This window comes from Callorhinus ursinus, unplaced genomic scaffold (genome assembly GCF_003265705.2).
Source record: "Callorhinus ursinus isolate GAN/ISIS: 27379988/994484 unplaced genomic scaffold, GSC_fseal_2.0 scaffold26, whole genome shotgun sequence".
Taxonomy (NCBI): domain Eukaryota; kingdom Metazoa; phylum Chordata; class Mammalia; order Carnivora; family Otariidae; genus Callorhinus; species Callorhinus ursinus.
Window position 1 is genome coordinate 10,524,426 of NW_027397088.1, and position 12,752 is coordinate 10,537,177.

General features: G+C 36.5%; 1 protein-coding gene across 1 annotated transcript in view; it reads right to left on the minus strand.

Moving 5' to 3' along the window:
* The window catches only part of LOC112838136 (uncharacterized), a gene marked incomplete at its 5' end in the record, with an annotated part of 234,215 nt that overhangs the window by 6,988 nt on the left and 214,475 nt on the right, over nucleotides 1-12,752 (minus strand). The window contains one exon of the mRNA XM_073877665.1: nucleotides 8,570-8,733. Within this exon, the coding sequence (XP_073733766.1) occupies nucleotides 8,570-8,733 (164 nt within the window). The remainder of the gene's footprint in view (nucleotides 1-8,569; nucleotides 8,734-12,752) is intronic.

A 12,752-nucleotide genomic window follows, 5' to 3' on the forward strand; every position in this document is an offset into this window, starting at 1 on the left:
TAGAAACACCAAGTCAGAGCAGACAACTGGCCAGAAGGGAGTGACAAAGCATTTTGTATCTATGACGTGTTTAGCACTTCCCTGGATCCTCTGGATTTTTTTTTTCATACAGTGCCTAAATGTTTTGCACATCACTGTGACTCTTTTAGACTCCTCCTTCCTCATTGCACTGTAATTTTGTAAAGTTGGGTGTTGCCAAAGAGTTCAAATTCAAAATCTATTCTAGCCACTTGGATGAGTCAGATTAACACACATAAGAACTTCGTGTATGTCTTTTTCACACTTTTTCATTATATTCCAGTGGAGCATTCAAAATGGAAAGCACTTGGGAACTAGATTGATTTGAACAGACAGCCTGTGAGTCATACTTTATTTGAAAGCAGTCTGTCTTCATCATTAAGAAAATATCTTCCTTTATTTATTTATGGTCTTAATTCAACAAATATTTGTTGCATGTTTGTTGTGTTCTAAACACTTTTCTGGGTACAGAAAAAGACAATGGTGAATTCTAGAGTCAGTGACTTTGCCCTCCACAGTCCAGAGTTTCATGTTATATAACATATTAAACACATGGTTGGAGAGTTTGAGGCACCATTTTAGGCACATGTAATCCTCACTGTTTTGCAGAAGCAAAGCAAAATAGTTGTTCTTTGCGTTTGAGTGTTTGATTTTTTTTGTTCAATTATTTTAGTGACAAGTATGATAATTTTATCGATTATGCAGGATACTAACAGAGAGAAATAGGGAATGACAGTGGCTCCTGTACGTTATCTACACTATCAAATGCAGATACTTAAATGGAAGTAGGAAAGAAAATTCCTCATTCCAGTGGCCTAAAAGAAGCTCATGCCAGTGATTTGGACTGTGTCAATAAGAGAATATGTACCTGACACTTCATCAAGGTACACATATCTTCTTGACACCTGCTTACCTTTGGTCAAAACTCACATGCCCGGTTTCTTACAAGTTTGGGATGAAAATGGAAGTTGTGGTAGACCATTTCACTTTCTTTTATCTTAGAGGTATCAGAAGAAGGCTAATTTACCAAAAGCCAATTTATCAAACGACTTAGACTTAACTGAGAAGCTTTTATGTTATCTTTACAAGAGAATATCATGTCAGGAAATGTTCAGTTTATCTCTGACCCAGCTTCTTGTAGCTACAGGTGGGGTTGGCGGGGAGGGTAGAAAGAGATCCCTCTATTTGCTGAAGAAAAGATCGTAGTGGAGTCAGCATATAGCATGAATTCAACTGATCACATCGAAGAGTTTAGGGCCTGAGGAACAGAGTGGGGATACTGATGGGCTTTTGGCTAATGACCATCATGAGCTACCTGAATCCACAGCAGTGAACTATTTTGGTTACAATCCTTCAGTTTGTTGAAACTGACACAGTGTAGCATCCAAATCTTTTAAATAGGTCTATTCCTATACCAGCATGTCACGATGTTCATAGTCCATTAGGGCTATTAGGGCATAGAGTGCCCATAATTAGGTGACAATTTTGGGGGATATGAAAATCAGTTATCTATTAATTAGATCATTTTCAGAATTTTTTCTCCACATGGTAAATAATATTTTGCTTTAAGTGAGGAACGTTGTAAAGAAGATTAATTCAGAAAGTGGAAAATCTTTGATTACCTTATATATATTCCCCAGGCAATGAATACGCTCATAGTATTCTCATCAAAACCTACCTTTAAATTATCTGAATCTAAAATAATTTTCCTAAGTAGTAAGTGGCCACAGCTAAAACTTATAAGGCTTTTCAGAACTATTAAGTCAATGATTAAGAAGACATCAGCACCCTCCAAAACTAATTAACTTAAGTGCAAGTCTTTCAGATTTGTATACAGCTTCCAGGAATATAAAAGCTTACTCTAACTGACATTTAAATGGTGATTTCTCATTCTCTGAATATTTTAAAGGAATATGTAAGCAGCCTGTAGATCATTTGGACTACTCAAATAAAGGATTTAGAGTGAAAGGACCCATATAGTATCAACAAAGGTTTTGCTCAGAAGGGTTACGAGGAACTCTGCAAGGCCAGATGAAGCAAACACCCTGACAGGTATAGATGGTCTTCACAGATTTTCTTCATGCCAATGCCTACAGATAGCCATCTATAAAAGTTTGGCCAAAATGTAAGTTTTTTAAAAGAAGCTCTAGAAAAGAGGAGCTCCATTGATCCCACTGGAAACATGAACTAGAATTAAAATTTCTAAAAGTAAAACAGAGTAAAACAAAATGGCAAAGCAGTTAATACCTAAAGATAATACCATCTGAAAGAAAAGACCAGGAAAATAAAATAAAAGATGTCTTGTTTAGATCTCGACATTATCCATATCAAATGAATTCTACATGGCTTGTGATAAGGAGTTCAATGAAAAAAATTCCAACTTTATAAAAATAGAAGTAAATAGTTATAACATTTCTGAACGAGGAAGGATGTTTTTTAAATTTAAGATCTATTTAAATAAGTCTAATGATCAAAAGGCTTTACTGTATATGAATTATAATACCCTGTTCTTCTAAGTAATCTTTACATTCAATATGGGGCTCAAACTCACAACCCTGAGATTAAGAGTTACATGCTCTACCAGCTGAGCCAGCAGGGCATCCCTATAATACCTATTTTTCTAAAAAGTCAAAAATACATTTAAAAGTTAATTGTCAAATGGAGAAAACATCCATTAAAATATGACAGAAGGGTTACTACTATAATATATATGAAACTCATATAACTCAGTAAGAAACAAATTTGAATACTCATAGAAAGAAAGACAAAGGGACATTTAGAAGGTAATTCACAAAGAGGAAAAATAAATGAGTGAGTGATAAGCATACTAAGAATATTTAGTAACTAGAAACAAAGGAATGCACATTTAGAAAAGGATGAGATCCCATTTCTTCTATTAGATTAAAAAAAAAGTTATCATACGATGTGAACATGAGTTGGTCAGATCCCCCATGCACTTCTATAGAAGTATAAATCCAACTTCTCTAAAACATAACTTTGCAATATTATCTAATGTCTTAGAAACATCATATGGCCTGAAACAGTATTTCTGGGTCTCTAGGATACTCTTCAAAAATAATCTAAAATGTGGACAAGACCCTGAGTCTTAAGATGTTCATCAGAATTATTTCTAAAATGCACAAAACTGAGAAACAATATTGTCCAGAAATAAAGAAATATTTAAATATTTTATATTGCTTATCTGGTATAAAATAATGTGTGGACATAAAATGTTAGTGAAGTAAGTAAAGAATATGAAAGTATTTATCATACAATATTATTCAGTTTGAAATCAACATACAAAGTTATTCTTACAGAATAATTTCAACTTTGTAAAAATACACATGGGAAAAAAATTGCAATAACTTTACCAAATGATTAACAATGCTTTGTCTCAATGGTGATATTATTGGTGTTTTTAAATTTATTTTTTGATCTCTTCTATAGTTTCAATTTTTTTCCTAAATAACATACTCTTCTTATAATAAGGAAAAAACATTAAAAAGATTAATGCTTTTTTTAAAGCTATGAAATCCGGTTCAGATAATTACACTCAGGTCAAGAACCTCCTCACACAGGTCAACTCTCCTAGAACTATGGGGAGTGAGAATTTTTCTAGTAGAAACCCTTCAGCAATAAATTACTCAGGCTCTTGGAAGAATAAGATCCAATCAGCCAAACTCAATAGGGTCCAATCTGGAGCTTACACAGCCAGTCTTTATAATGTAGAGCTTACGGTGCCCAGAGCTATATAACATTCTCTGTTAACAGCCTGTATAGCAGACTTGATACCCTTTGTGTTCCTATAATACTAGCCAGGTTATCACATGTTTTGACAGGACTGATCCAAAAGCCCAGAAGACCTGAGATTGTGGCCTTAAGATTTGGATTAAGAATGCTAACCAAATCAGTCAACACAAACAGATCCAGATTGGCATCTTTCAATGAAGATGAGTTCTTGGGATTTCTGTATCTCTTTGCCTACTTTTATGCCAGAGCAAACCCCACCTCACTGACCAGACGCCTCTGTTGGTGGCAGTGATTGCTGTAGAGAACAGGGCCACTCAGCTCTCCAACATTTTAGAGAGAGATGTTGTGCAAACATCAGTAAAGAGATCTTTTAGCTGACATATTAGAGCCACTTTATGCATACAAACACTACAGGTATTTTCCCTGTGGGAGATTATTGTTATCTCTATCATTACCTAAAGACATGTGAAGAGCATCTGCTTCTAAAACACTAGCAAAACCTGGGTGTTACCGAGCATGTCTCGTTCTGATGGGTCAGGATAAGCATGGAAGACAGTGAAGGGCTATGCTGAAAGAGTGCACAAAACTTGTTTATTCCTCCTGGACTTTTTCAGGCTCATTCTCTATGATGTCCGGACACGTCGTCTGTCTTTGCTTTTTCCTAATCATTTCTGCATCCTTGACAGAACTTCTCACTCCTCCTATCCATGCTTTCTCATGGAGGTAATCCTTCTGTTGTATTTTAAAGCAAACCACTATTTGTTTTAGGCAGCAAAATATTAAATCCTAGTTATTTGATGCATAAATTCTATACTTCATACTTCATGCTATATTTCATACTTTACAAGTAATCTTCTTGATAATAAAAATGTGAACCTCGGACAAAGAAATGCACGGTTGCAAACATTCACCTTATTTTAAGTGAGAAGAGATATATCGATGAGGTAATAAATGGTACATAGCATTATCTGATAATTTTTTAATCCTCCGAAAGTCTAAACTACATGATGTACTATTATATTTAACTTCTCGAGGAAATCCTAGTCATTTTAAATAATAGAATCATGCTTCATGTAGAGCCTCTTTTCAGATCTACACGTACGTGTCATTCTTACCATGTTCCACAAGAAAATGCCTGAAATCTAGCAAATGGACATCTTTGCCTAGGGGGCCACAGGACAAGTTAGTGGTCAAATGAAAACTGAATGATCAGGGAAGACTTTCTTCCCTTCCCACAGGAAAGCAAGTGCAACTTTACTGCAGCTATGTTATTGGTCTAAGGAAGGAAGAATTGAGAAGTGTGCTCACCTCCCATTTCACAGAAAATTATACTGGCTATCATATGTGAATTCCCTCATGGCCCTGCCACAAACTTCCATGCTTTTGCTTCAACATTATCTCTTTCCTTATCACATCAAGGGACAAGATTCTTTCCCTAAATCCTGGGTTTGTCTCCATATGTGCTCTCCATCATGTCTTCAGAGACCTCCTTCTTCAATTATCCTCACTTGCTTAGCCATTTGCACTATTTTTCTCTTTTAGAATTTTCATGCATGCATATAAATATATTGAAACCACCCACATGTTAAAAACCACTCTTTTTTTTTTTACATTTTATTTATTTATTTTAGAAAGAGAGGGAGAGACTGCAAGCGAGCAGTTGGGGGGAGGAGTAGAGGGGAAAGGAGAGAGAACCAGAAGCAGACAACACACTCAGCATGGAGCGCACGTTGGGCTCGATCCCAGACGGCAAGATCATGACCTGAGCCGAATCCAAGAGTCAGACGCCTAGCAGACTGAGCCACCCAGGTGCCCCTAAAAACCACTCTTTTTTAAAAAAATACTTTTTTCTAACCATTTTCCATTTACAGCATAGCTTTGTATATAAAAAAAGTCAGTAATTGAGAAATTGAGTCTCTTACCCTACAAAGCAATGAAACTCATGACTTCCTCCACACGAATTCATTGTCTATATAGTTTTGCCTGAGTTCTACACTCATTTATTCAACTTCTTATGATGCTTTTTCCCTTGGCAATATCAAAGATAGCTTAAGGTCAATAGGAATGAAAATTTAACTCATTATCTATCTCCTCTAAATGTTTACTCTCCATGTAATCTCTGTCTCTGAGAATGCTACCACCATCCACCCATGGATACCCAACTCCAAAACTTAAATTATACTAAATGTCATTCTTTCCTTCACCTTCAGTTTCCAACAAGCCCAAAAGTTCTATGTATGTCAACTATTTCTTCAGTATGCCACAACTGCCCATTTCCTGTGTCATTCTCTTTAGTGAAGGCTCTTGACCCTCTGCCTAGACTATTGAAATGGCTTTCTAACTAGATTTCCCTGCTTTCAACCTGACCACTATTAAATCCACTTTCCCTTCTATTGGTAGAGTGATCTTCCTAAATTTAAGTTATTGAAAATCTTTCAATTTTTTTACTTTATCAACAAATTCAAGCTCCACAACATGATGTCAAGATGTTTATCATCTAGTCCTTGACTACACATCTAATCTTATCTCAGCCAACTGCCATTGCCCCATATCCTATACTCCAACCACATTAAAACATTTTTGAGTGGCCAAATATGTCATACTTTCTCATAATCATATGGTTTCATACATCTTCCCTTTGCCCAGGAACATTCTTCCCTCTGTTTTTCTTCCATTCCAATTATATTAAAACTCTGAAAATTACTCAAGGGTTATGTTTCAACTGATGTGTTTGGCTGCTGCCCCAATCCTCCTCCAGATCTGTGTTGATTCCTTTTCTCTGTGTTCTCAGAGACTTTTGTGTTGACCTCTTCCTAGCACTTTTTTTTTTTAAATTATGGTAAGAACACTTAACATGGCATCTACTCTCTTAACAGTTCTTTAAGTGTATAATACAGTATTGTCAATTACAGACACAGTGTTGTACAGCAGATCTCAGAACTTAATCATCTTGCTTAACTGAAACATTATTCTCCCCTCCCCTCTAGACCCTGACAACCACCATTCCACACCATGCTTCTATGACTTTGACTATTCTAGATACTTCATATAAGTGGAATCATGCAGTGTTTGTCCTTCTGTGGCTGGCTTATTTCATTTAGCATAACGTCTTCAATGTTCATCTGTGTTGTCACACATTGACAGATGTCCTTCCTTTTCAAAGCTGAATAATATTCCATTGTATGTGTCTACCACATTTTCTTTATCCATTCATCTGTTGATGAACATTTAGGTTGTTTCTACACCTTGGCTATTGTGAATAATGCTGCAATGAACATGGGAGTTCTAATATCTCTTTGAGATCCTGATTTTAATTCTTTTGAATAAATTTCTAGAAGTGGAGTTGCTGGATTACATTACAAAGCTACAGTACTTTAAACAGTATGCTACTGGCATAAATACAGACAATTAGACCAATAGAACAGATTACAGCGCCCAGAAATAAATCCATGCATATACAATCAATCAATCTTCAACAAGGGTGCCAAAAATATACAATGGAAAAAGGATGGTCTTTTCAACAAATGGTGCTGAAAAAACTGGATATCCACATGCAAAGGAATGAAATTGGACCCTTACTTTATATCACACACAAAAATCAACTCAAGCTGGATTAAAGACAAATATAAGACCCGAAACTGTAAAAATTTTATTAAAAAAAAATGAGGAAATTTCATGACATTGGTTTTGCCAGTGATTTCATGGCTATGAAAATGGCTTTTAAAAAATATAGGCAACAAGGGGTGCCTGGGTGGCTCAGTCGTTAAGTGTCTGCCTTCAGCTCAGGTCATGATCCCAGGGTCCTGGGATTGAACCCTGAATTGGGCTCCCTGCTCCACAGGAGGCCTGCTTCTCCCTTCCCCACTTCCCCTGTTTGTGTTCCGTCTCTCACTGTGTCTCTCTCTGTCAAATAAATAAATAAAATTTTTAAAAAAATATATAGGCAACAAAAGCAAAATTGAACAAGTGGGACTATTTCAAACATAAAAGCTTCTGCAAAGCAAAGGAAACCATCAACAGAGTGAAAAGTCTTCCTAAGCACATTTTATACTGCCTCTAATTTGTTGCTTTTCTCAATTTTCTTCATGCATATACATTGCTTGCTTAATGAGTGACCTGGAAAGCCAAACCCTACGATATTCAGGATCAAAGCTGAAGGATGATTCTTCTCTTAGTGATTCTGGCAGGGATGGGAAGAATGGGAAGAAAGTGGATTGGAAGGAAGAGAGAAAAAGATTTTTACATAAGCTTCCTGGGAAATTTACCAGGATATTATTGGATATTAAGGGATTACTCCTTGTTTCTCATTGGCCCCTAGTTTGAAGAAATAAGTATAACAATTTACAGAAAAATGAGATCTCTCTATTATGGGGAAAACATTTCCCCAAAAGTCGATTAATTTCTCAGTTGGTCTTCATGATAGATGTTATGAACAATCAATGACACATCTTTCTTTTTTTTTAAGATTTTATTTACTTATTTGAGAGAGAGTGCGAGAGAGAGAGCACGTGAGAGAGCAAGGACGGGGTGGGAGGGGCAGAAGGAGAGGGAGAAGCAGAGTCCCCACTGAGCAGGGAGACCGACTTGGGGTTCGATCCCAGGACTCCGGGATCATGACCTGAGCTGAAGGCAGACGCTTAACCAACTGAGCCACCCAGGTGCCCCAACCAAGGACATTTCTATCTTAGACATGTAGGCATGGTTCTAAATTCTCTTCTTTAACCATATTCTCACAGCCTAACTGCACAACAAGACTGGAGGTTGAACTCGCTGAAGAACCAAAAGGATGGAAGCACCTTACCTGAGACAATACAAATATAAAATCAAAGAAGAAATGATGAACAGGAGGCTGTAAATTAGCACTGTGAGCATTACACCGAGAACTCCTGAATGCTTGGTTCTTACAAACACCCAGTAGAGCTTTGCTGCATCAGCTACAGGAATTTCCCCATTATGAGTAAGCCGCTGAGAAAAGAAAATACAAGAAATAAGGATGGAAATACTGATCATCAAGTTAGATGAATTTAAATACACAAAAACCATATGATACCATAATTTGTTTTTAAATTAAATTCTATTAAGATCACCAGATCTTCAGCTACACAAAGGAAAAGAAAAAGACTGGGTTTGCATGGCTGGTTTACCAGTTGTTTTTTTTTTTTTCTCATTTTCCCTATCAGCTTTTAAATGTGTGTACTCTACATGAAATTTCATAAAGTAAAAGCCATGTATTATTTATGTACTATTAACTTCTGAATTTAATGAGCACAAGATATGAAGAAATTAAATATGATGGTGGAAAGATCCCTTTCTTTCTGAAGCAGATTTGAAAGGAATTTAATTTGTACTATGCATAAAATAGATGGCTTATTTTAGAAACTTATAAAAAAGTTATCAGGCTATTTAATGTGAGCTTGAAAACCGAAGTTTACATTAGGTCAATTTAACAATAAGTCTTTCTTTTAGACAAGGAACAACATATTCTATATTGAGTTAGAAATAAATACAAGGCAATGAGGTCTTTAAAAACGAATATTAAATGCTACGGACCTAGAACATTGTCATGGACGTCTTTGACCTTTGAGTTTTACAATACGTAAATGTTCTGTAATTATGACTCATGGTATCAGGTGGAAGTAATATGCAATATAAATATAAATAAAATATATTTTCTTCAGTGTAAGAAAGAAGAATTTCTTTACATTTTAAACTGACTATAATACTTAAGTATAGCTTAAAGGGACATGGTCAGAACTAATCCATATCACATACGTACAAATAAAAACAGAAGCTCAGAGAAGTTAATCTGTATTTTCCCTACATCAGAATATCCTTTAACATCTGGACAATGACTAGTAGTCAGATATTCTGACTCTCAACTGATGTTTCTTACCTAAAAAAAATTCTTTTCATCTAAAAAAATTTAGATTTTTATATTCTGTACTTGTTAATAGGTTGACCTGGCAGAATGTGAATCTGTCACATGGACTTCAGGCAGAAGATCTGTGAGTGTTGTCATACATTTCTCCTATTCTAGATCTTCCCCTTCTGCTATTTCTTAAAGGTAAAGAAACAGATGCGGGATTCACTGATGACACATACTAAAAATGATAGATATGTGATGCCAGTAACATAATCTAATCAATAGATGCTAATCACTCATTTGGCCCACACACATCGTTGTGAATGCCCACCATGTGTCATTAAGCTCTGAAGATAGAAGAGTGAATAAAATTAGACAAAAGCCCTACATTTTTCAAGTTTACATTTAAGTTGGGGTAGGGTGGCGGATAAGCATGTAGGTAAGATTAAGTAATAAAGATGGTATATTAGAAGATGGCATTTTGAAGAAAAACATGAAGCAGAAAAAAGTACAGGAGGGATGGAGGGTCTATTATTAAATACTGCAATCAGAAATGCTGTCATTTGAACAAAGACTTGAAGGATGTAAGGGAACAAGTGGTATGCCTACCAGATGGCATTCATCACACACTGCCCATACTTCATCTTTGTGTGTGCGATTCTCCAACTAGACTGTAAGTTCCTGCCTGGATCATGGGCAATGGCTGTTACATCCTATATTGTACACAGAGCATAAGTATCATCACTTCATTATAACCCTCATCCTTGTTCCTTCCAGTTTATATGTATGGTGCCTTAGATTTTTCAAAGTGTATTTCCAATTGGTTGTCCCAACAATACTGTGAAATGAGTAAGGTGCATGTTACTATCTGTAGGTATTATTACTTTTTTTGTGATACATATGAAGAAGTTGAAGACTGACTTATCCAACGTCATATGGCTGACAGATGGCAGAGCTGATACCAGAACCCACTTTCCCTGACTCCAAATCTATGCTCTTTCTATTAATCCGTGATGACTTCTAATGGATTTTCAAGAATGATTTGCTGAATGAAGACACTTGTATTCTACCTTTGTTTGATCTTTGTTCTTAAGTGTTCTTATTCTTATCTATATTGAGGGCAGAAACAATGCCATACTTACTCTGTTTCTTTTAAAATCCTGTGCAGAGAGTATATAGTCAATAAATACATGCTGATCAATTACAACATTCAATAGCAAATCCTCCCTCTACTTTTTATCTAGATTTGGGCTCAGGCAGAGAAAGAATTTATGAACTCAGTGGAATTGTTGTATCATCAATGGGGGTCTGGGAATGCATTGCCAACCTCTGAGCCAGCAAACTGAGAGACTAACAAAATGTTATTAGCAACATCAACAACCACTCAATGCGTCAGCCTCAAACCATTCCATCTGCCACATCTCCTTTTAGATTGCCATAAAAAAATGAATCCAGAACAAAATATATCGGTAAAATAAGGTAGCCTCTCTCTTGGCTGGCTGATCAGGATCAAATACAAGTGATCCCTGGCTTTCTCTGCTAAAAGGAAGTGCTGAAAGAACTGCAAGTATGAACCCAGGCAAGTTGAATCTCATGAGTGACATTCAATCTATGATAACTATGATCCCATGTGGAGCAGTAGTTCACTAAATTTAATGAGCACGCGAATCATCTGGAAGGCTTGTTAAAACACAATAGCCCCTTCTCAGAGGCTGGGCTCCTTCCCAGAGTTTTTCACTCCATAGATTTGGTGCAGGGCCTGAGATTTTGCATTTCAATTTGCAGTGCAATTAAGTTCCCTGGTGAAACTGATGCTATTCATCCAGTGGACCTCACTTTGAGAACCACTGCTTTAGAACAGTACTTCTCAAACTTGGTGTGCCGAGTCGCTGGAGAGCATGTTAGAATGTGAATTTTGGATTAATTAATGGGCGTGTCCTTGTGTGAATTCCAAGGCTGCTGCTCTGTGGATTAGTTGCAGCTTTAAAGGTTTTTTTTAAAGACAGCAAAATTAGATGTCATCTGCAATGAAGCCTGATGGATTCTAACTGGAGAGTCAATAATTGTGCAGATTGAGAACGAGCCTTCAGCTTTTCTTTCCAAGTGGAGAAAGATATGGGTGCTATACTCATCTATTAGAATCCAAGTCAGCTTCCATCAGGTTACAGACCTCTGAACTGGTGCTGAGATGGCCCTGCTGGAGGCTACTTTCCTGTAGATTACATCAGAGGCCCCAGAGTAAATTTAGACTGCTCATTTTGTCAGCTGCCTTTGATACAGTGGACCATTTAGCTATTAATCTCTCTAGAGGACCTGATTGGAATAAGGAAAGCCATTCCAGGAGGGCTGCAGACATTCTGTGTGCTGAGATCTCAGAAGATGACAGACAGAGCTGCTCATCCTCCCCAAATGGCTCCACCTATGGGGTTGCAATAGGATTGGACTGGCACCCCATCTGTTCAATATGCCCATCAGGCCTCTGGGAGGAATTGGGAGATGCCATGGAATATGATCCCAGCAGGATGCAAAGAGCATTCCTCTCTACACCTCCTGCTCAACCAACCTTGACCGCATGGTCTCCCCCTCGCTAATCGAAAGTTTGAGGGAAGTTGGAATGTGGACAAAATCCAGTTGGCTCCAGCTCAACATATGTAAACCAATTGTAAAACTTTTCTTTTTCTTCTTGAAAGGAGAAAGACCCCAGTTATGGAATAGTATTTGATCAATTAAGATAATTTTATAAATGACTGTTTGATCACATTGATTTATTTATAGTATCCATCTGCTCTCTTGCTTGGGGCTATATTTCATAGCCAGATCTACAGTATAAAAATTTAGTTAAAATTCAGATTTCCTTTCATCTCGTGAGCATCACGAAAGCCAAAATATTTGTCTATGGAATAAGTTTTTAAACTTGATTACTTAGAGTTGTTTAAAAAGCTCTACTTCTTCTTGAGTATGTTTATTATAGAAGAGTATTAGATCACAAAGCAAATAAGTAACCTAACAAATTGAAGGAACTACTATCTGGTTACTTTTTAAATAAAGTTTGGCTGTGAAAACCCTTATTACTAAAAAAGAGTCACCAACAAAAAGTTACCAAATAAAATTTCTCTGTAAT